This window comes from Propithecus coquereli, unplaced genomic scaffold (assembly GCF_000956105.1).
Source record: "Propithecus coquereli isolate 6110/MARCELLA unplaced genomic scaffold, Pcoq_1.0 Scaffold309, whole genome shotgun sequence".
Classification (NCBI taxonomy): domain Eukaryota; kingdom Metazoa; phylum Chordata; class Mammalia; order Primates; family Indriidae; genus Propithecus; species Propithecus coquereli.
In genome coordinates this window covers 1289659-1313501 of record NW_012148719.1, presented here as the reverse complement: position 1 = coordinate 1313501, position 23843 = coordinate 1289659, and the positions used below count along the sequence as shown (strand labels likewise).

The 23843-nt window shown below is 36.6% G+C and overlaps 1 protein-coding gene across 4 annotated transcripts in view; it reads left to right on the top strand.

Annotated features, from left to right (window-relative positions):
* The window catches only part of CTNND2 (catenin (cadherin-associated protein), delta 2), a 694597-nt gene that overhangs the window by 243600 nt on the left and 427154 nt on the right, over nt 1–23843 (top strand). The window contains exons 3-5 of one of the 4 annotated variants that reach the window (XM_012650019.1): nt 5032–5066; nt 5457–5573; nt 18645–18817. In XM_012650019.1, the coding sequence (XP_012505473.1) occupies nt 5032–5066; nt 5457–5573; nt 18645–18817 (325 nt within the window). Of the gene's footprint in view, nt 1–5011; nt 5067–5456; nt 5574–18644; nt 18818–23843 lie in introns of those variants that run through there. The other 3 variants (XM_012650018.1, XM_012650021.1, XM_012650020.1) reach the window with 3 other exon arrangements.

Here is a 23843-nt window from a genome sequence, read left to right as displayed (position 1 = left end):
TTGGTTCCATGTGTATGTCATGTATGATATGTAATCATATTACTGTATTTGTTCATTTCCCTATGCTAGACACTTAGGTTGTTTCCATTGCTTTGCTACTACAATGTAGGTATGAACAGTCTTGTACAAGTCTCCTGGGCAACGGTGCAAGGGTTTCCCTGGAGTCTCTGCCTAGAAGCAGAATTGCTGGGTGATTGAGTATTTACATGTACACCATTATCAGGTATTGCCCACAACCTGCCCACCTGTTTCACTAATTTAGCCTCTTACCCATAAAGCATGAGAGTTTTTTCTCCATCCCTTCCCAACACTTAGTATTGTCAGACTTTTAAATTGTTTGACAGTCTATGGGGTAAAAAGAGGTATCTTGTAAGCCAGGTGCAGTGGTGCATGCCTGTAGTCGCAGCTACTCATGAGGCTGAGGCAGAAAGATCGCTTTAGTTAAGGAGTTTGAGTTCAGCCTGGGCAACATAGTGAGATCCTGTCTCTTAAGTAAAGAGAGAGAGAGAAAGAGAGAGAGAGAGAGAGAAATAGATAAGTATCTTGTATTTAATTTTTATTCCTCTAATTCTCTTAATATGTTCAGTGGCCATACATTCTTGATTTTTCTACTATTCATGAGCTATGCATATTTGTTTACCTCTCTTCTATTGGAGTTTTTAATCTCTAGCATATCAATTTGTTGGAGTTATTTATGTTCTGGAAAGTAACCCTTTGTAAGTTACATGTATTGAGGATATCTCAGGATGTGGCTTATTTTCAACTTGGTTTACATTGGATTTTGTTTTGTTTTGGTTTTTAGTCACACACAAAGGAGTTTAATTTTGTTGCAGCCAAATGTGTGACTAGAGTAGTGGTTCAGAATGTGGATTCTGGAACCAGATGTCCAGAGTTAGAATCCTGGCTCCACTACTTGCTGGCTATGAGACCTCCAGCAACTTCCCTAGCATCTTCATACCTTGTTTGAATTATCTGTGAAATGGGAAAATATTACCTCTCACAAAAGTTTTGTCATGAAGATTAACTGTAAATCAGTTAGAATACTGTCTGGTACAAAGTGGGAGCTATGTAAGTATTGTCTATTAAAATGTGTGCTTTTAATATAATGTTTCCAAAGTCCTTTCCTAGCATCACTGATATCTGTATGTGTTTAAAGTTTTCATGTTATTTATGGTTGTTATAAATATGTTTTTCTCACAGTCCCTGGATTCTGAAACTTATACATATCTAAATACATGTGGACCGAATTGCATCTATATTGGTCTTTAGTTCTTTAGACGTGATTTCAATTTCAAGAAATAACATTTCAGCAGTGAAAGCAAACTTTATTTCCTGAAATTGAACATGCATGTAAGTTACAACAGCTTCAAAAGTGACTTTTCTATTGTATTAAATTGAATTATGTAATTGAGAGAAAATTTACCACAGGTGATTCTTAGACACCTGATATGAGACTGTCTGAGACACAAGCATAATCCATGTTTATTGACTAAATAAATAGTTTGTTTACTTTTTTGAAAGCATCTACCTTAGACCAATTTTTAAGAGAAGGAATCAAATACATAAGATATGCAATTGCATGGAATCCCATAGCAGAGATATTAAAGTGAGCACTTAAAGGAAATAAAATCCAAACCAGCTTTCTCTGGGGACTTCTATTCTCTGTGATCAGTCATACTTCTAATGCACTTTAACTGTACTAAAGGAATCAGGGAAGCCATTGATGTGATTAATGCTTTTTGTCTGCTCAAAGGAAGGTGCCTGTGCTTTAAGAGGATAGTTTCATATTCCCTGCCGATGGTATTTTTTTCAAATGTAATAAAAAAAAAATTTTTTTTTTTTTTTTTTTTTTTTTGGTGTGTCATAAAATTGAAACACTTTTGAAAGAGATGAACAGAAAAATAAATATTATGTAATAGTGTGATGTGTAGCCCTACACAACAAATCACCCATTATTGTAGATGAACAGACACATCCCAAAGGATGAACAAAAGCTACGACACCACTTTATTTGTACTAGGGTTACCTGTAACGTTTTCTTCCAACTCTGTACTATGGAAATGGAAGATCAAGAAGCAAGAAATGCCTTATTGACTCACCTTTCTGTATTGGTCAATGTGACATTTACTCTACAGAATTAAACAACTCTCCAACTTCAGTTTTAACACAACAATGGTTTATTTTTCACTGGTTTCTTTGTAGGTGGGCAGAAGTCTCCATTTCTCATAGTTACTCAGGGACTCTTCTCCAGAGCATGAGGACCTCATGCCTGCCTTGCAGACTTGGGCAGGAAGTAGCACTTGTCACTTCCTCCCACAGGCTTTTGCATGGTCTCATCTATGTGCAAGGGGGCTGGGCAGTGTGGTCTTCAACGTGCCTGTAAGGAGAGGAGAGCTGGACTTTGCTGAGCCCTGGAATGACTTCCATTGTCCCCCTCACTCGTACTGCTTTATGGGTGGTAACTTAAAAAAGTCTCCCTCCTTAACTTTTGATTGTGAATTGGAGGTTTGTGTTTAGGAGTTGGGCGGATTAGTTTAAATCCCTGCTAAGTTCCTTTATGAACTACGTGGTCAAGTTATTCAACATTATTAAACCTGTTGACGTAAAACCTTTTGACATAAAAAATAGATTTGTGATTGTTGTGAATTAATAGGGCCCTGGTATAGTTACTTAGTAAATGGATGTACTGGTAAAGGAATGTAGTAGTATAGAGATAGTAGCAAATCCCAGAGGATATAGCATTAGAACTTTTTTATCGTATGCATTTCCTGCAGCTGTCATAACAAATTACCACAACTGGGTGGCTTAAAACAATAGAAATTTATTCTCTTACAGTTTACAGTTTTGGAGGCTGCAAGTACAAAATCAAGGTGTCAGCAGGGCTGTTTCCTACAAAGGCTCAGGGAGGTTTTGTCCTTCCCTCTTCTGGGCTCTGATGGCTTTCAGCATTCCTAGGCTCGTGCCTGCATCACTCCAGTCTCTGCCTCCCTGTTCACACGGCCTTCTCTGTGTCTGTCTCTCCTCTTCCATCTTTTATAATGACATTTGTCAGTGAATTTAGGCCCCACCTAGATAATCCAGGATGACCTCATCTGACGATCATTAACTACATCTGCAAAAATCCTTTTTCCAAATAAGTTACGTTCACAGGTTTAGGTGTTTGGGTGTGAACAAATCTTTTGAGGGAGGATGCCTCCATTCAACCCACTACCAGTGTGAAAGTATTTTCTACCTCTACATAAATCCATGGCATATAAACACAGAATATTTTTGCCACCTTGAGAGTTTATACAGTCTTAAAATATAGAAGAATGACGTTGTGAAGCAGCTCTAAATTCATAGTGGCTCATTAATGAAAATAGTATCTAATGGTTTTCAAAGTTACCAGCATATAGGGATCATCATAAAAGCTTGATACACAATGCAGATTCCCAGCCTAACCCGTGGTCTTTGTGATCATGTAGGTCTCTGGTGGGTTCTAAAAGGTGAATATTTAGAAGGGTTGCAGGTGATTTTGACACAAGTAAGGATTTGGAAATACTCTTGATAAGTATGCCTGAGTTCTAGTCCAGCTTCTGCGAATGACTGATAAGGCTGATCTTTAAACATTAGTATTTTGATATTAATCTCCTTGGAAAATAATGATTAGTAGGCTTCTTAGAGGATTAAAATAACCAGAGTGACCATGGTTCAGACTTATTGTGGTGATTCTTGAATTTTAAGATGGGATTGCCTTATATTAAATGTCACTTGTTAAGTAAACCTGTCCCACAGCTTTTAAAATATCAATTTAGAGTTATATTTCTATTTTGAGGGTTAAACTTTATAGCTAGACTTTACTGTTATATAATGTTGCATCTTTTGGTGCAAGAAAGAGTTTTATTGGACCGAATTTGTACTGTTATTTCATGTATCAATTCTTTCTATGGTTCTCGCCGTCGTAAAACTATTTTCCGGTTTGCTAATATGGATTGGCTGAGGAGCAAGATATTCACATGTCTCTTAAGGGACTACTCTTGTATTCATTTACATCAACCATGGCTGTTCTGAACATTGATTTATACCAGAATTCCCTTTTCCCCTGTAAATGTATTCAGAAGCCACCTCTAAGGTACAGATTAAAGGTCTAAAATCCACTTTCGGTTGTGAAACTGATGAGCTATTCATAGAAACTGCTTGATCAGAGTAAAAGATCTAGTGACGTAAGTGTAGAAAATCATTCTCAAAATGATGTCTGTCAGTAATTGGCATCTAGATTTCTCACCAATTATTGCTATATAAAAAGAAAGCATGTAGGAAGTGTTTGCATAAACAATGAAAGAGTTCTTCGTATTCAGAAACTTCAAATTTATATTATATATTTTGTAATTAATAAATCATTCAAAATAAATCTATGTTGCCTACATAGAGACTCTCTATACCATATCTTTGGCATATGTATATGAACAACCTTTCTATCGGGATCATTTTATAAGATGTATTGTTAAGTGAGACTTTGGGAAATGTATATTCAGTTGGTGAGATAATTTTTAAATTACTTAATTTAAACTATAATAATCAACTGAAAGGAAGTGTTTATATGATATGCCTAAATGGAGGTATAGATTTATTTTATCTTCTTTATAATAAAAAGGAGATAGTTATTTCTCTATTGGGCTATCTTACAAAGTCTACATGACACTATTCTAATTCGTATTTTAAAATAACTAAAATTGAGTAACACTGCAGTATGTAGAAGCCATTGTAAGGAATGAGTCTAATAGGCTGGGCTTTGTAAAAAATGAGCTATTCTTCTGAAAATTACTGGACAATGTCCATTTATAAAATGCTCATATCTGTGAATCAAAAGGGATATACAGTATATGGATTAAAATTAAGATTGTATCAAAATGGGATCCCTTTTCTCAGTATGAAATCAAAGGAAATGCCATAGAGCCACCATTACTACCCTAATGTGCCTTTGTGTCTGATAGTTTAGAGTTCTTTCTTTTCTAATCAATGAGTTATATCTATGTGTTCTCTTTTTTACAGTTCAGCAGAAGAGCAGTTTCATTGGCAATCACAAGGTAATGCATATCTTCTAGGTGAACAGTTAACACTTAATTCTACATGTATCTCTACTAATTTTCTTATGAACTTTAGAATGAGACTTATAAAAGTGAATATATAGAAACATCATGATAGTAAAAATTAAATGAAGCTGTTATGACAGCTTAAAATTATTGGTAGTTAAGTCCTCTTAATTCTCTAGTAACTTCGTGTTCTTCCAAGATACATGGAATTGGCTGCTCTTTGCTTTAATGCTGGCTGACAGTGGGTTACAATGTGATATCTAATGAGAACTTCATAGAGGTAATATATTTGGCTAGGATATTTTCAATTATTAAGTGATAATTTAAAGATTGCATATTAACATGTCATGTGTTTGTTCATCATTTTAAAATATTTTATTTCAGATGGTCAAAAAGATATCGAAGATGAACTTACAACAGGTCTTGAGCTGGTGGACTCCTGTATTAGATCACTACAGGAATCAGGAATACTTGACCCACAGGATTATTCCACAAGTGAAAGTAAGTCACGGGGCAATCATGCTTGAAGACAGACAAAATATAGGAGTATCATGCCATTATTTTTTTCTAATATAATTAATATCATGAGCCATATCCAATTAGGGCTTCAAGATACTTTTATGCTTGTTTTATCCATTTCGCTCCACTCCCATCCCACACAACCTCCTCAACTCACCTTAGATTATAAACTGTCTGAAGTCAGTAATTACTGACATACTGGTGATTTTCACCAAATCTCTCATATCTTCTTCAACATCCAGACTAGCACATATTATGAACTCACTGTATAGTTTTTAATCAACACAGTATTTGCCTTAAAATTAAGTGTCGATACTTTACTCATACAGATAATTGTTCGTAGAGATCTTAAAAAGCAGCAACCATATAACAAAATAGAAAAAAGTTTATGAACTATATATGGTATTAAATATTTAGTACTATGCTAGAGTACTATGCAGTAACTCCTTACATTTCTATATTTAACCATCTTACATTGCTTTGCTAAATATTAATTTCAATAGAATATTTAAAGATTACTTTATCTTCATTGAATTATATATTTTTCAACCACAGTGGTTGAGGCTTAGAAATAAAAAGTGTTAGGAGTTGAAATGAGCCTCTTTTTAATAAATCATAAAATTCTCCTGGCTTATTTTAATAAAATCCCACACAAAAGGCTAAAAATTAAGTCATTAAAATAGACATTACCCTGGTAATTTCTACATCAAAAGTCAGTGAAGCATTTTAGTCCTTAATTTAAAAAGGTAAAATTTCCTCCAATACCCATCATGGTTTGCCATATAAAAGGAAGACATAAGAATAAGATAGTATACTGATCTTGAAAACCATTTAATTTACATATTAGCTAATTTTCTCTATAATCTTTATAATACCATTTCTCTTAGGATAACATCATTGTGAATATCCAGATTTATTCAAACCCATATGCATCCCCTTAATAAAACTCCTAAAGTAAAAAGCATGGTTGGTATTAGCCTCCTTCTCTGCATTTTTTATTTAAAAATATGTAAGTGTTACCTCTTCTCCCTCACAGTCATTATATGTGTTTCTCTTGTAGGGATAGTTAGAATACATTTAATTAATATTTGAGACACATGCACTCATCTTATTAGAGAAGAAGGAAAGCAGAGATAAGATGCTGTGGGATGGGGAAATGGTAGTAGATATCTCACTATTTTATAGAATAATAAAGTAATGCATTTCATTATAAGTTTAGGAGAAGGGATAACCTTTAATAAATGGAAAGTATAGAATAAAAGGAATAGAAGATAAGAGGTAGGCAAATTAAAATAAAAGAGATAAGTATATCCATCTAACTCTACATGTAAGCACACTGAATTCTCTTGTGAATACTATAAAAATTGAAAGTTGTAGTAAACAAAGATAAAATAGTTATATGATCTTTATCAGAAACACACGTATTAATGAAATAAATGCTGAAATTAAAGGAATAATCAAACTAGTGCCAGCAAATACAATAAATGCAAAGAGTGGGATTGGAAGAATAATTTGAGATAAAGTAGAATTTAATAGAGAAGCACTAAGCAGTTTCAAAGAAAGGAGTTATAGAGTGAAACTGTCTTGATTTATAAAGATGTGAAAAACTCATACTAAAATATAATGACCATGTATGCACCAAATAACAGAGCATCTAGATATTAAAACAAAAATTATTCAAAATGTAAGAAGTTGATGAAAAGTATCATTGTGAATATTTCAATTCACATTTCTCAGAATCAGACAGAATCCAAAAGAAAAAGCCAAAGAAAGTTGGAATAAAAAAATTAACAGATCAATGTATTAAATGAATTTTATGAATTTTATACATTGAATGATAATATACATTTGTTATATATATGCAGGGAATATTTAGAAAGATTGACCAGGTACTGGAAGATAAAAGCAGTTAAAAAATTAAAAAGTAAAGAAGGTCATATTCTTTGATAATCATCCACTAAAATTAAAAGTAAATGATAAAATAATAAGTGAAAATGTAATAATATTAAAACTAAGAAACATACTTCTGGATAGCTATGAAATCAAAATAGAAGCAGAAAAGAAAATTACATGCTGTTTAGAAAGCAAATAAAACAGGAACGTTTTATAATAAAAACAGGAGTATGAAAAGAACTGCATTCAGAGAAAATCTTAACTTCATTATTAAAAATAAAAGACTAAAGAATGTTGTACTTATTTTGGGGAAATCTTAATAAGAGCTAAATAAACAAAAAGCAACTAGGAAGATGGAAGTGATAGAAGTACTACAGAGATAAATTAATATAAAATAAGAGTAGAAGAGATAAATAGAATGGATAAATATATAGGTAAGTCAAATAATAATACTGAGCATTCTTAGTTGAGAAACTCTGCAACATACAAGGAAAATGGAAAGAATTCTTAGTGTTGACTACTGTTTTCCTGCAATATGTGTTCAAAAATTACCTACAAATGGTGTATCTTTATTAAAGGAATGTTATCTAGTAGGGTTTTTCCACATATATTTGGTAACTGCCAAATTTTTATTTTTCAGAAAGCTTAGTCACTTTATATTATTATATGCTGAATTATCTTATTGAAGACTCCTGTGATATTAGTTGATTGTTCTTTTTGAAAGCTCCTTCATCCTGCTTTGAAATAAACAAAAAGAAATAGGTGATAAAAGTACCACTGAAAAGTGTCGTGCCCAACGATTCTGGAAAGAGAATGTTGTGATCCTTCTGAGATGTTTGCTCTTAACATTTTTAGAGTCACTTTAAAACAAAAGTAACTGAGTCAAGTCTAGGGAAGTACTTTTAACATATTGGGTAGATAATTATCATTTTGGGGATCAATATTGCTCATGTTAAATTTTTAAAGGGTCATAAAAATAAAAATCTCCATTCTTATATGTATTTATACGAATTGGTTTCCAGATGAGATGCAGATCATACTCTAAAGAGTTTAACTGAAGAGGATTTAATTAAGGGACTATTTACAAAGGAGTGGGCAAGATTAAGGAAGCAGAGTATATTGAGGTTCTCAGGGATTAGCAACAGACAGACAGCAGTTCTTACCACCCTTAGACCTGAAGGAAAATGGAGGAACCAGGACTAGCAGGGTCAGACGGCACGCTGGGAATAAATACCCTCCTCCTGCTCCTGTTCTCCTTCCCCTGCCTCCCACTGGCCAAACCCAACCAGCAGCCAAGGGCAAGGTGCCCTTGTCTATGTGGAGGATGGGTAGAGAATGAACATGGGGGACAAAAGAATAATCAGCACAACATTCTACTAAATAGCAGAACAATACACCATGTTTATATGTCCTTGATACAGAAACTTAGCAAATAGATGTGTAGTGGCTCTTTGACGCATTTCATCCAATTAGGAAAAGCCCATCAGATTCTGCTAGTCCCTTGTGATTATTCAATCAATGGATTCATTAGCTAGAACAACCATGAACTAGCTAATGCTAAATCGGACCTGGCACCCTGCCCTTGAGAACCAGTCCCTTAATTCTCACTCAAAAGGGACTAAAACAATGCTAAATACTGTCTAAATCCAGCCTGAAAAAGTTCTAAAATGGAAAGCAATCTCAACCCCTAAGCACATAATATTTAATTTGTTGTATTTAAAGCTTTTAGCTATTTTTCTTTCCAAGATCTGATTTAAAAAAAAAAAAAATTTGAATCACAGCAACCCCATCTTTTGACCCCAGGGGCAAGCAGTAACTGCTCTCTCATGCTGACTTTATGGTGTCACACAGTAACCAATGTTTTCCAACACTTTGTATTTTTAAAAAGTGCTATCCTAGACAGTTTGTAAATCGCGTGGACAACCTTTGCCACCCTGCTGCATTTTTGTGACTACGGGCTGTACAATTTCAATTCAAACAAATATGTGTCACTAGGAGTCACTAGGAGAATTACTTCAGAGATTGCTGTTGCTTTACTGAAATAAAACAAAACCAAACAACAGCAACAAAAACAATTTACTGACAGACGCTCGGGGCCATTAGCTTCCCACATAATGCATAGCGTGGCCTGGACTGCCTTAGACTAAGTATTTTATTTAATCCATGTATCCTTGGAGATATAAATTCATAAATAAAGGGTGATTATCTCTTGGCCCATAATTAACAAAATACTATCAAAGTCAGAAAGGACAACTTGAAAGAAAATAACTCATGTACTTTAACCAAAGATTGTTATTTGTTTAAATATTATGTTTCAAAATAGTAATTATTTCTTTCTGTAACATATTAACCAATCAAAATTCTACCATATTGTAGAAAATTTTATCATTCAGTTGGAAGAAAATCTTAGGAGTTAATATATTCTCAATGTTATGGTAAAAACCATGCATGTTACCTTCTGAGTTTTCAAATCACAATCAGAATACATTCATAATGTCAGGAATCAATCATATAGGTTACCATTCTTAGCAGGTGGAATCCAAATAGAATAATCATATGTAGTTTGACAGAGGTGAATATATTATTCACCGTTGATTTATAGTCTGTCATTTTCATTTAATTACTGTGAATACACTTAATTCACAAGAGAATCTTTAAGAGATCAGGTTATTAAAATGCTATAAAATATAATTCCATATATTCTTCTGCAATAGTAATAACAAAAGGTGAGAAGCATCCTTGTGAAGTGAATGTTTTCATAATTCCTGAAAGGCACAACACCAAAAAATGTAGAAGGGGTCTAGGAATGCAAGATTTTCATAAAAATTATAATTAAAATGATAAAACTGTGAATCAAATTCACTCAAAACATAAAAATCATCATCAGAAAAAGAACTGATTTGTTTGTTTTGCTTTCTTTTCTGAGGGAAACCAGGTCCTCAGATATACCCAACAAGATGGAAAACCCTCCCTCTCTCCACAAGTGACCAAGAACTGTCACCTGGTCTTGGAGACCTCCCATCCAGAAAATTTATCTGAGTTAGCTGAACTCATCTAGAGATGGTTCATTCCCTGTGAAATCACTTTATCATATGATCTTTGGTCCAAGTTTTAGGAATACAAACAAGACATTCTCTTTTCCAGAAGTTTGTCATGGTATGTAGGTCTAAAGTTATCTGATGCCGCAGGCATCCATGTGATGCCTTCTGAAATCCACTTACACTCACTTCCCCTACTGCCTGTGGTGTGTGGGGCTGGTGGGAACTCGGCAGAGGCAAAAATGGGAGGTGTGAGCAAAAGCCGAAGGAACACACACAGGTGGCTCACAGGGAGTAATAACATCCTCTAGGAAGCTATTGTAACAGAATTATATAATTATCTTTTCTTCCAGATACCACGTCTACCTGTTTTTCAGCTCATGTTCAATTTCTTTGTCTTAGATTTCACTTAGATTTCCTTCCGTCACATAGACATTGAAGAAGTATGTTATACTTTCTCCAAAGAGGTCAGCAGCTGAGTGGTAAACCTAAGAATTGAAGAGATAGGGAAAGGCATAAAGGAAGAAGAATTCTATATCTATTCCCTAAACAAGAGAGAACAAGGCTAGTTTCTCATTCCATACATCATTCTCACCTGAGTTATCAGGGTCTCCTGGGATTAAGCACAAAGCGTAGAGCCTGCTGGAAATTCGTTGGTTTTGAAATTGTCAAGCCATTGTAGGTGCCCAAAACACGCAGATGAGAATCCTGTGAAAGCTGGTAAAAGTGAGGACAGTGTCAGAGCTGGCACAGGTGTGAGAAAAAGCACAGAGGCTGCAAGCCCCGTTGAGAAACCCTTAGACAAAGCAGATTTCTCCCCGGGAGGCAGTGGAAGGAGAGGGCTGTCAGCTGACGCCTTACAGAGATATCTGGGGACTTCCTCCAAAGCTTAAAACATATTGAAACCGGAAACTGGTCAAATAAGAAGTCACTTTGACAGCAAGTGATGTAACCAGCTCTTAATGTAGTGGGTTGTTATTATATCACTGTAGGCACAGGGAGGTAGGTGTTCTAGTCATTCATTTGGTTAAACATCTGCATTAAGCACTTATTAACACTCAACACAAAGAGACCCTGTCCTCGTGGCATTTACATTCTAGTCAGAAAAGGCTGAAATCAACCTTCTAAACAGTGTAAAATCAGGTAGATAATGGCTTTGAGGAAGGACAAAGCCAGGCAGAGAATAGAGTAGGACAGCTTTTCTCCAAGTGGACTTGGGAATTCTGGGGGGTGCCCAGGACCGCTGAATGGGACCTTCAAAACCAAATGGTCTCAACAATGATACAGAGAGATACTTGCCTCACTCACCGTGCTTTTTCTCACACTAATATTCAGTGGAGTTTTCTAGAGACTACCTGGCAAGTGATAGCATCATTGCTCTGACGGCTCAAGGAACATGTGCTGTGTACTCTTCTGTTTGAAATATTTCCAATAAATAGCATTATATATGGCTCATGCAAAACAAGCATTCTTTGGAGTCCTCAATAATTTTTGAGAACATACAAATGTTATGAAACTGGAAAGTTTGAGAACCGCTAGAACAGAGAATGATTGAAGGGCAGGAAATCCTCCATAGTGAGAAGACATTTAATCAGAGACCTAAATAAAATGCACAAGCAAGCTGTACAGCTGTCTAGGGAAGAGTTTGTGATTTGTGGCAAATCAACAACTGGTTCTTCAAGCCAGTATGATATATAAAATTGTGGTGTTTTCTGGATTTAGCTTTTCAGTTTTGTTTTCTTTGAAACTGGTTCGTATTAATTTTTTATTTCTTTTAACAATTATTGATAGTGGGAAATATGAATGTATCCTTTTTAGACTGTTACTTTATAAAGAAACATGTAACGTTCTTCTTCTGTTTGTGCTACGTTAATTTTTAATGGTAAATAATATAAACTTCATAAGCTAATAGTTGGGAACTGGAGTGAGCTATAAAAAATAGCATTCTGTAATTATAATAGCATGTACAACCCCATGCACAATGAAATTCATTAGCTATGCATTTCAAACTAAAGTTATACATTGAAAAACTTTTTTGTGACAAATGTCATTTTCCTCATTTCTTCCACATACACAGATGTAAAGAAACAGAGTGAGTTGTTGTGTAGCGTGTGAACAGTTTACGAGTCATAATTTATCCATCCACGGTAGCCAAACTTGAAAAAGCATACCAATTAAGCCAATAACATTGGTTGTATCTAAATGCGTTTAAAAATTAAACAGGTACTTTTATATTCCTGGGACCATTAAAGTTTTAATTTTCACATAAAGCATTACACATTGAAAGCAACTGACTAGATAAAATAGATATTCTGGAGATAGAAGCTTAGAAATGGCATTTAAAAACACACCTGCCCGTAGAACCGCCACATCAACTCTAAGCTTCCTTGTATAACAAGCCCCTTGGGCTCTTTCCCTCCGTTAATTTTTGGAATGGTAGACGGGTTAAACCACTGTTTCCAAGGAACCTCCTCAGTGAAACTCCTCCAAATGAGCTTTATAAGTTGCTAATGAAAATCAGGAGAAAACAACCGATGTATCACCAGTAGCCACCTCTTATTCTAAGAAATTGACAAGTTCTTCCAGAACCCATAAAGAAGCAACTGATGCTATAAATGAAACTGATGAGCAGTGCAATTTAAACAAAGTCAGTATTTTTATGCTGCAGAGTTAATTTGTAGTTAGGTATGACAAAAGTGCTCTGAACCCATTTATTAATAAATCAGCTTAATAATCTTAGAAATAGTCAATTTTTCTCATTGATTTTTATAATCTATAACAGCCCTTTTGTACATAATTTCCACCACCTATTTTATTTATTCTTACCTAATATTGTCTATAAAAATATTTCCCCTTTCTCTTTGTTGTTGCTCTAAGAATTTATTCTCATTTAAAAGCAAATAATAATTACTCTTCAATTTTTTAATATTCTATAAAAATTGAATAGCAAAATGATGGAAATGAATGCAAATTCCCTGTCAGATATGGTATGATTATTTTTCATGGCCTACATAAAAATAAGTTTTAAATAATTTTGAAAGAATCCATGTAGCCTAAGAGTAAATAATGTTTTTGTACTTTCTGACATAAATTTAAACAAAGCATCCACTGTGAAGTATCCAGTCCTAAACTTGTCCATTTCAATTTGTGTGTTTATTATTCTTTTGATTGTCCTGAATTAACAGCCTCACAAAACATTCCTTGAGCTCTGTTCAAGACATTACTTAGTTCTATTATCTCTAGACTGAGAAAGATTGCTTTTTAGGTTCTATTTGAGCCAACATTAAAATCAAGCCCAGATTCCTTTCCAAGTACAAAAAATAAAAATCCCAATGAAGGTTGTATTATTATATTATCAGATCATGTAGCTAGGCAATTAGATGATTAGAAGACAATAATAATAATAATTGATATTTATATAGAAGTTGATATTTTTCAAGCTTTCACATCCTTTTACTCATTAGGTGCTCAAATTTGGAAAGATTGTTGTGGAGACAGAATAATGACGTGTGGTTCAGAACACACGTTCTGAGGCCAGACTGGCAATTTTGAATTCCATGCTCGCTACTATCTGTGAGGTCTCAGCTATTGGAACCTTCAGTATCCTCAACGTCAGTGAGGATGATAGTACCTTCCTTACTGGGATGTTACTAAAATTCAGTGGGTTAAATAGATGTAAACTGCTCAGGACAGTCCCGGGAACTTAGTGAGTGTTCCATGAAGGTTAACTGGTATTACTATCACTGTCATCATCAGCATTGTTGTCATCATCATCTACGGTTGCATAAATATGAAGGATGACTAGAGCCCAGGTCTGCCAACTTCTAGTCCTGGATTTTTCTCAAGCCACAGCCAGATACTCCGTTAGTGTAGTGACTTTTTAAATAACAACTTGGAAACGCCACACTGTACCCCTTTGGCCTCTTCTGTATCATTACAAAGTATGTACTTTAATTAAGGTTATTGTATTCTGGAGCTGATGTTCAGCTAAAGCAGGCAAGAATTAGCAATTCCAGATAAAGTGTCTTTAAACCTGTGCAAACAGAGCAATTGCACATGCTCATGGAAACTCTAAAATATCTAGTTAATTCGATCAGAAGAAACTGACTATATTGTAGTGTTTATATTGATATGACCTACAAGTGGGCCTGAATTTTTATGCAGAAAGTTAGCATTTCAACCTCTACATCTGCTGAGGGTGACTTTGTTCCACCAAAGTAGACAGTGAGCCTCCCTTCGCCAGCACCTGGAATCTCTAAGCAACTGTTCCCAGGGAAGTACCATAATCTGAGGTGTGAAGATTTCTCCTGCAAACAAGTAGACTTCTATTTACAGAAGACTTTTTCAACCTTAAAATGTTGATGTGTATATTTGACTTAAATAAATAGTGCTTTGATGTTAAAAAACAACTACTCTTGGACTTAGAAACAGAAGGCAAGGATCCGAGTCTCATCTTCGTATTACCAAGTGTCTGACACCGGCTGATAGTTTAACCTCTCTGTGCCTCTGTTTATACTTCTAGGAATAATGAAAATGACACAAGAACAATTTTCTTCGCAGGTTACTATGTGGTCTCTAACCAGTTTGTGCGTTTGGAAACATATTGAGATGTTGGTATTATACTCAGGATCCTTTGCTTCATGTATCTTCTTGGGATTAATAGGATCAACTTGGTAGTTACCCTGGTCCCACTAAGGACAAAGGACTGTCTTGAGCAGTATCAATTGATCAGAAAATGGCTTCAACTCCTCTTCCTGGCCCACAGGAGTGAGTCATTTTGAACAGACTCTTAAGGTCAATTTTGGGGACTGTCCCATGATGGAGAAGGTTGGGAATGGTCAAAGAAGTCACCATGACCCCTCCGGTCAGTGTTTTGAAGGCAAACCAGAGCATGGCTTCTGCATTCTGTGGCCGAGAAGAACATTATGATCCACTGTTGCTCATAGCTTAGGTTTCTTCTGGAGCAATTAGTGGCACTGAAGACGACATTCCATTTCCCCAAGGTGGAATTTTAGGACCCAGCGGCTTCCTCTCCACTGCCCCCCACCACCACTTCATCCCATATCACCCCTGTCCTTTCACTCATATACTCCAAGTCCTCAGGACTGCAGCCTAATTTTACCTCTAGTCCAAGAAAGACTTGATGTAAACTCAAAAATTCTGGAGAAAATCATAATTTCTCCAAAAGCCCAAAACTATAAATGCTTTTTAAATCTTTGGCAAATTTGAATTTTCTACCTCAATGCACAGTATTATCAATAGAGCTAATGGAGAGTTAGTTATATGTAAATTTTACTTCCATTATAAAGTAATTAAGAATTGTCCTATAATTTTAACCTTTTTCATATTTTCATATATCTCTGCCCTCTAAAATTGGAATGAATAAATGATGCTGATTTGAAACCTAGTGAGCAGTGGAAAAAAATAATTCTAAAATGCATACAAGGTTTTTGGCTATTGTCCTGTTTTGTCCTTGCCAGGTGATATGTCAGTGTTGTAATATTACTATATACAGCTTATGGTTGCAATTACTTTTGTCAGAGTACATCTCGGTTTCATTGCTTGAAATGTATGAACAGAGTAATGAGATAGAGACTTTTGGTTTGTTTTCATTGTGTATTGATCAAATACATGACTGATTCTATAAAAGATCAGCAGATTTGATTATGCCATGACATATATTCCAGGAGCAAATAAATCATATTTTTAATTGAAATTCTTTTGAAAAGGGACTTTACCTTGTCACTTAAAGATCTTGCACAGATAGCATTTGTAGGTTTCTGAAGATAATTGTGTGAATCTATTCATAATATACAAAATTATTTAACTTGATAACTATTAATGTATACTCAAGAACTTTTACCAGAGTAAATTCAATTTCTTTGAAAGACAAATATTTAGGATATGCAACTCTTTTAGGCTTTAGATGATGTTAAACTATTTACATCCAATTAAAGATTTATTTATTTATGTATTTATTAATATTTTCATTCCATTGATATTTCCAAAGATCTGTGTACTGCCGTTGTATCTGCTTTACCCTTCAGTGCCCTTGAGATGCATTTCATAGGGGAGGAGAGTGTGGCCAGTTTAAGCCATTATGTCCAGGTAGACTGTCCTAAAAAGAAATAGCCAAAGAAAGCCTCAGAGGACATCACCCACTGTCAGGTAGGATGGAGACCACCAACTGAAAGGGCCTTTGCTGTCCACCATGGCTCACTCTTCTTCATTAAGCTCTGACATTCAGTAGGGGCCATGGGGAGGGCCCTTGGCCACAGTCATCACTGTCTTCTCAGTACCAATCTCCTTCTCCTCCTTATGGTTAGTCTCCATTTGCCACCCCCCCCAGCAGAGTCCCCACCCTGTCCTTCCAAAGGCTCTGCCATGTCTCAGCCTGCCCTTTACCAGGACCTCAGAGACCACCCCTTGACTCTGCTGTGCCTGGCAGCTTCCCTAGCAGCGATGGGGACAATATGTTCCTGGCATCCAGAATGAAACTCTGAATGTTTCTCCTTACAGAGACACCATATATCTGACGAGTAGGTCTGTAATACCATCAGTATGGATTAAATGATATTTTTTGTAGGCCATTGGAAACTTTACCATCTGGTATATACAATACAGTTTTCTTGGGACTAAATTTTCTAAATTAAAGAGAAAAAGATTATAATTGTACTTTGGTTATGCCCTTCATGATGATGTTGGGGCTGAACAGAAATGCTCTTATTAAATATTTCCTTGCTTAACATTTTTCTAAAAATTGTATAGATTCCACAATGCCAAGCTTTACCTGTACTAGTTAATTGGCTTATTATTCAATATCCAGTGATGAAAAAGTATCTTCATGTTGTTTACAAGTTCCATCAGAGAATCAAAGGGAAGGGAAAGGTTTCAAATGGCAAAGGTTATGTGAACTGGTGCTATTTAAAGGAGGACACATTGTTTTTATCAAAAGTGATCCATGTCATGTTAAATATAAGAATCTCATTTGAAATATAAAGTCATGGTCCATTCTTAAAAAGAAGTCATTTGAACTTTTTTTTTTTTTTGCAATTATTAGAAATGGTACTATTGTCTAAAATAGCCAAGAGGGGGATCAAGGATGGTTTAATGGTTATACTATAGTCTATGTGTATATTATTATTACCCTCCAACAAAAAATAAATGACTTTGTAAAGTGGTACAAAGAGAGAGGAGGAAACTTGCACTGCCAAGTTTTTGCCCCCGCAACATACTCTTCTCGCCCTAGCACCCTCTCAAACAAACATAATGGAAAGTATTATAGCAGGTACATTTACACTCCTCTGTACTTCTTTTGATCCTCAAATGAGTATTAAATTTGATTAAAGAAAATTTGCTTAAAAAGAAAATGGATGAATTCTTCCAAGGATCCCATCTAAGTAGAATGTAAGAAAATAAAACACAATTTCATATGCAAAGTATAATTAAATTATAAGGCCAGGGCCTGATTCTCCATCCCTTGTAATATCAGCCACATTAGCAGCATGAATTTTAACACTGTGTCTTCTCTTTGTTCTCCTACTGTGCATTGCCGTGATGGCAAAGATAACTAGTCATCAGGGATTATGTGAGATGAAGGTAAATTCTACATTGTATGAAGAACTATTAATATTTTAAACACTCTCTACCCTTCAGGCACTGAGGTATTGCATCACTATTTGTACAATAGAATTTGTCACTGATTAGAAGGTTTTGAATGTTTTAGCATCTCCATTATTGAGTAGGAGATATAATTATATTAATGCAATTAACATGTACCAAAAGGTAGACTTTTAAATTATTTCAAATGTTTCTGATATTGTCTGATCCAAAAATAACTACTTGATTAACTAAATTGTCTCATAAGAAATGTCTTTATGTAGGTCAGGATGAGATCATTTGAAAAATCTACTCCTTTGAGAACTTTTGAACCACCAAAAAAAAAAAATCTCATTTGAGAGCTAGAGTCGAATTATATGGTCATTTTAGTTCTCAGAATTCAAAGCATAGATGGCTGGAATCATGTGCATGTGATAATTCTAGGCTACTCTCAATAAATAATACATGTCATTTCTGCTTCACTGAGACTGTCACTGACTGCTCTAAATGACTTTCAATGCAGGGCCCAGCCTGCTCTCCCAGAGTGCACTTCAGCTCAATTCCAAACCTGAAGGGTCTTTCCAGTATCCGGCCAGCTACCATAGCAACCAGACCCTGGCCCTGGGTGAAACCACCCCTTCGCAGCTCCCAGCCAGAGGCACACAAGCCCGAGCTTCGGGTCAGAGCTTCAGCCAGGTAGGTGCCCTTTGCTGTGTTGTGCTGGTGGTCCCAAGGAAGCAGGTGGGGAACAGGGTGTGTAATGGACGTGGGATGCAGGCTGCCTTTTTGTAGGCGTGTCCCACAACTTACCAAAGACGCCCTTCAGCGCTGTGAGTGAAGAAAAGGAATAATAAAATACAATGATAGAGTACTGCTGAATGATAAGCATTTTCTTTAGTAATGTCTAACAGTTTCTTACGCTGTATCTATCTTGCATATATTTATCTGTGTGATTAGCAAACGTGCATCTAGTTACTCTCTCTGTGTCTATATGTGATATACATATATATATTACATACGTTCTGAGTTTGTGAGTGTACCTGGAAAAATACTGAGTATTTTGTCTCATCAAAAAAAGTATATAGTTATTCTTTGGGGTTAATCACATAAAGGAACATAGTATAAATGTATATATAATCAGCTATACGGAACGATTCTGAAAATGCTTGTAATTAGTTTAGGAATAGTTATACTTTGTCAAATCTGGTTTTTAAATGTGCCCTTAATTGTTTCTTTAAGGCCTGTGCTTGTTCTTATAGTTTCACTGCACAGATTCATTTGCTGCAGTTAAAATTAACTCTTGGTAACAAAGAAACAGTCACTAATCTGGAAATGATTTTTTTCAAGAAAGATGTAAATGTTGACTCTCTCTCTCTCTGTCTCTCTCTCTCTACATACATATATATACATATATGTGTGTGTGTGTGTGTGTGTGTGTGTGTGTGTGTGTGTGGAGAGAGAGAGAGAGAGAATGAATGCTAATATTTTGGTTTTTATAAGTTTGGGGTGTAAGATATATCTGATCCACCGACCAGAGTTAATATATTGGAGAACTATCTTGTTTTAAGAAATTTAAAACTTATTTTCAACAACATAGGCCCTTTTCAGCTCTGTGCTTTTGCTCCTGGAATGAAGAACCAGCAACTTCCAGACTATCCTTTCAGCTGATGAGGCTGGTTGCAGCTCTCATGCGTCTATTGGGCACTACCTCTGCCAGGAGCCCTTCCTCTGCCAAGCTACCAAGTACTGGCTCCTGTAACCCCTGGACCCATCTCTGTCACCAATTTATTGTTATTCATCCATGTGTCTTTTCAACTCAGCTGAAAGCTACTTGAGGGCAGGGCCTTTCATCTTTGCATCAGTAGCACCTAGCAGGCCGCATGGCCGCAAGGAATGAATGCAGAGAGGCAAGAGGCCAGGAGCATGGGAACAGCCTGTGCAGGTGCCGCAACACGCCCACATAGCCCACATATGTGGCAAGGATGTTATTGACGCATACGCTGAAAAGTTTCATTGTGTTTAAATTATTAAAGTTCATTTATTGTCCCAGCATATTTTAAAAATCTGGACAAGGGCAATACCTTTGTCCATCAGCGGCTTTGTAACTTTTACCTTCTGGTGATGCCAAACTATTGGAATTTGGATAAAAGGAATAAAACATTCCACTGAGATGAAGGGCTTGTTCCTTTGCCTCACATTAAAAGTCTGCTTTAAAGTTTAATCAGAAAGGGTTACTAAGCTGTACAGATATCAAAGCTACGTATGTGAAGTCATCACAGTTATAGTTTGAAGATACTGATAAATGTGAATGTTCAAGGATATAACTTAAGTTTGAGGCAAAGGTTCCTGGTAGACTCACTTACCTGGCAGGTGCATAGGATGAACAAGTCTGAATATTCAAACCAATAGCTGAAATGTTGTCCTAATGCACCCTACTAACAGAATGGAGACCACTGTTGAATATCTGAACTCTTATTTATTTCATTTAGTGGTGGCTGTAGGTACCAAGATTTACTTTAGCTGTGTGCTGTAGTACCAAAGGCATGTTTTATTGTATATCCCATAGGAGCTGCAACTTCAACATAATGTCAGAGAAACACTGAACAAGTACACCAGCATTTTCATTCCGCATTTAGTGTTATACACTTGAAAGTAGGGAGGCCACATCCCATTCCAGTAGTGTCTCCTTTGTTCAGATTATCTTTGGAACCCTCTATTTAAGTGGCTTTTCAAAGCCTGTGATACATTCTCTTCAATATTCTGAACAGTGTTAAATCTCATTCCTTCAAGACTGGATTAATTTTTAGAATATCCTGCAGTCATCAAGTACTACCAGGCCTAGTAAAATTCAAATTGTGGCTCACAGATGCCAGGCCAAGTACGTAAGGTCAATAATCCATCAACACAAAAACATTCCATTTTATTTTTAGTCTATAAATAATGTGTACTTGTAAAGTAAAGCAAATGTTTTCTATTTGGCTCATAAATCATGTCTGAATGCAATTTCAAAGGAGTATCATCAATGTTTAAAGATTTTAATTTCAGTTTTTCTTTAAAAAAAAACCTTTAGTTTATTGAACATAATAGATGTTTATTGAATGATCATCACCAGGATCCATGAGAAGCCCTGGTGATGCGTACGTAACCTGCATTGCCCCGTTGTATCAGTCCGAAAGTAAAACTACAAGTAACAAAAATTGCCGTAAAATATTAGTTCTCTGGTGTTACCCGAACTAAAATCCTTGAGAGTCGTTCTCCTTGGACTGTAGGATGAGTTCATGGGGCTGGGCCAGAGGGGAGAGAGTGTACCACCCTCCCTATGGGACCTCAGTGCAATTCCAGGAAGTGACATGAGCTGATTTATAGCCCTCCTTTTCCCCACCCCCAGTGCTGTGCTGGGCTGTGCCTCAAGCTCCCACCCGGCCTCTGAACAGGCTGTAGGTTACCTTCCAGAGAGCCCTTCTTTCTCCAGGTCACCCTTGGCCTTTGTGTTGGCTCTTGTGAGGTGCTTCATTCAAAAAAGAGTGGTTCTTTCAGTTACATTTGTATATCTCTGGATTATTCTCTGATGCACTGAAGATGTTTATTGTGTGCCCATTGGTGCCATGAGCCTGTATGCTTGGGATGGGGTAGTATAGAAAACAGGCACGATCTTAGTCCTTAGGGAACTTATACTCCAGTAGCAGGGATGGAGACTCAGAAAATCAACACAGCGAGTAAGAAATTACACAGTGTATTAGAAGGTGATGGTTTCTAAGGGAAAGAAATGGATACAGGCCAGGCGCGGTGGCTCACGCCTGTAATCCTAGCACTCTGGGAGGCCGAGGCGGGCGGATCGTTTGAGCTCAGGAGTTCAAAACCAGCCTGAGCAAGAGTGAGACCCCGTCTCTACCAAAAATAGAAAGAAATTAATCGGACAGCTAAAAATATATAGAAAAAAATTAGCCGGGCATGGTGGTGCATGCCTGTAATCCCAGCTACTCGGGAGGCTGAGGCAGAAGGATCACTTGAGCCCAGGAGTTTGAGGTTGCTGTGAGCTATGATGACGCCACGACACTCTAGCCCGGGCAACACAATGAGACTCTCTCTCAAAAAAAAAAAAAAAAAAAAAAAGAAAAGAAATGGATACAGAATAGGGTAAGCAAGATCCAAAATGCAGGATGGTGTGCAGCACCGTAGGAATCTCGTGGAGGAGGAAACATTTGGGCAAAGACATGGAGGAGAAGAAGGAGGCAGCTACACAGCTGTCTGGGAAATAGCAAATACAATGGCCCTGGGTGGGGCAGCCTGGCCTGTTGACAGAGCATCAAGGAGGCCAGGATGGCTAGAGCCGGGTGCAGGAGTTTGCAAGGTGATTGGAGACCAAATTGATCATTGTGAGAATCCAGTCTTTTACTCATAGGTGAGAAGCCAGTAGAGAATTTTGAGCTCAGGAATAACATAGCTTGCCTTATGTGTCAAAAGCATCAGTCTGTCTTATGGCGTGTAATATCCTATCATTAGTTGTGTCTAAGGCTGTTCCCTCTCATTGGGTTGCCCCACTGCAAGAATGGGCACCGTGCAGAATTCATCTTCACATGCCTGGTAACTGGCCCGGGGTTCACCAAATACGCGGCAGGTTCCACCGACACCAGCCTGATCCTTTTTAACTACATCGCGCAGGCTCGTGGGTGGGGCGGAGGGTAGAGAAGCTGGCTGTCCTGCAGGTTCTGCTTCCACGCACATCAGATTTCCACTGGATTCTACAAAATGCTGAATGTAAAACTTATGGCAGAGAAGAGCCACACTAAATATGTTGGTTTCTCCCCACATCCAAACATAAAATAGTCTCACCCAACATTTTGTCCCTCAGAGAAATAAAATGCACGAGAAATATGAAAGTCTCCATCTGTAGGCGGAGCACTGGTGTAGGAGAACACGAGCCTAGAGATTTTGAAACGGCTTGCGTGTCCTCTGGCAGAACTGAAGTATGTGCACAAGCAGGATCCCATAGAAATGGCCGCTCGCTGCAGGACATTAAGCACTGTTTGATGGTTCTCTAAAATAAAACTGAACAGTGGTGGGGATTCTAGAAAAGCAGTAAGCTTTTTGAGAAGCCAAATTGCCATTTCTTTTTGATCTGGCCTATGTATTTAATGTTGTACTGACTTTTATGTCTCAGAAGTCCTCATTTACTCTATATCATAATTATGAAGACACCATCTGCTCACTTCCTTCAGAGGCCAGTGTGGCCGCTGTGTTTTCAACATTGCTTATTGGTGCACGCTCGTGTCAGGTAGATTTGAAGGACAAGGGCATGGGGACGTCTGAAGAGGAGCAAGTTCCCAAAAAACACCTGTTGTGTTGAGTGTTGAAAGAGTTAAAGAGACAACTAGTATGACATCAATCCAGTCTGCTGAATTATTAAAGAAGTTGTTTTTAGGTAAAACTTGCAGAGAAAAGTCACCAATAAACTTGGAAAACACAAAAATTGCAGAGCTATTGTTAATGTAAATGTATACATTATGCAGCATTTAGAAGAGAATTCATGGCGTTTTGCATATCTCCCTTGGCATACTTGTGGGAAACTGGTAGGATATTTGCTTTTAGGATAGTTTTAAGATGAAAATCCCTACTCTTGCTTTGCTTTAAAATCTTCCTCCATTTTCTCTTTTCAGTATATTTAGTCTGGAATGGACACATTTTTCATTACAGGGAAGGCATGTATATGTTTTGCTTTGCC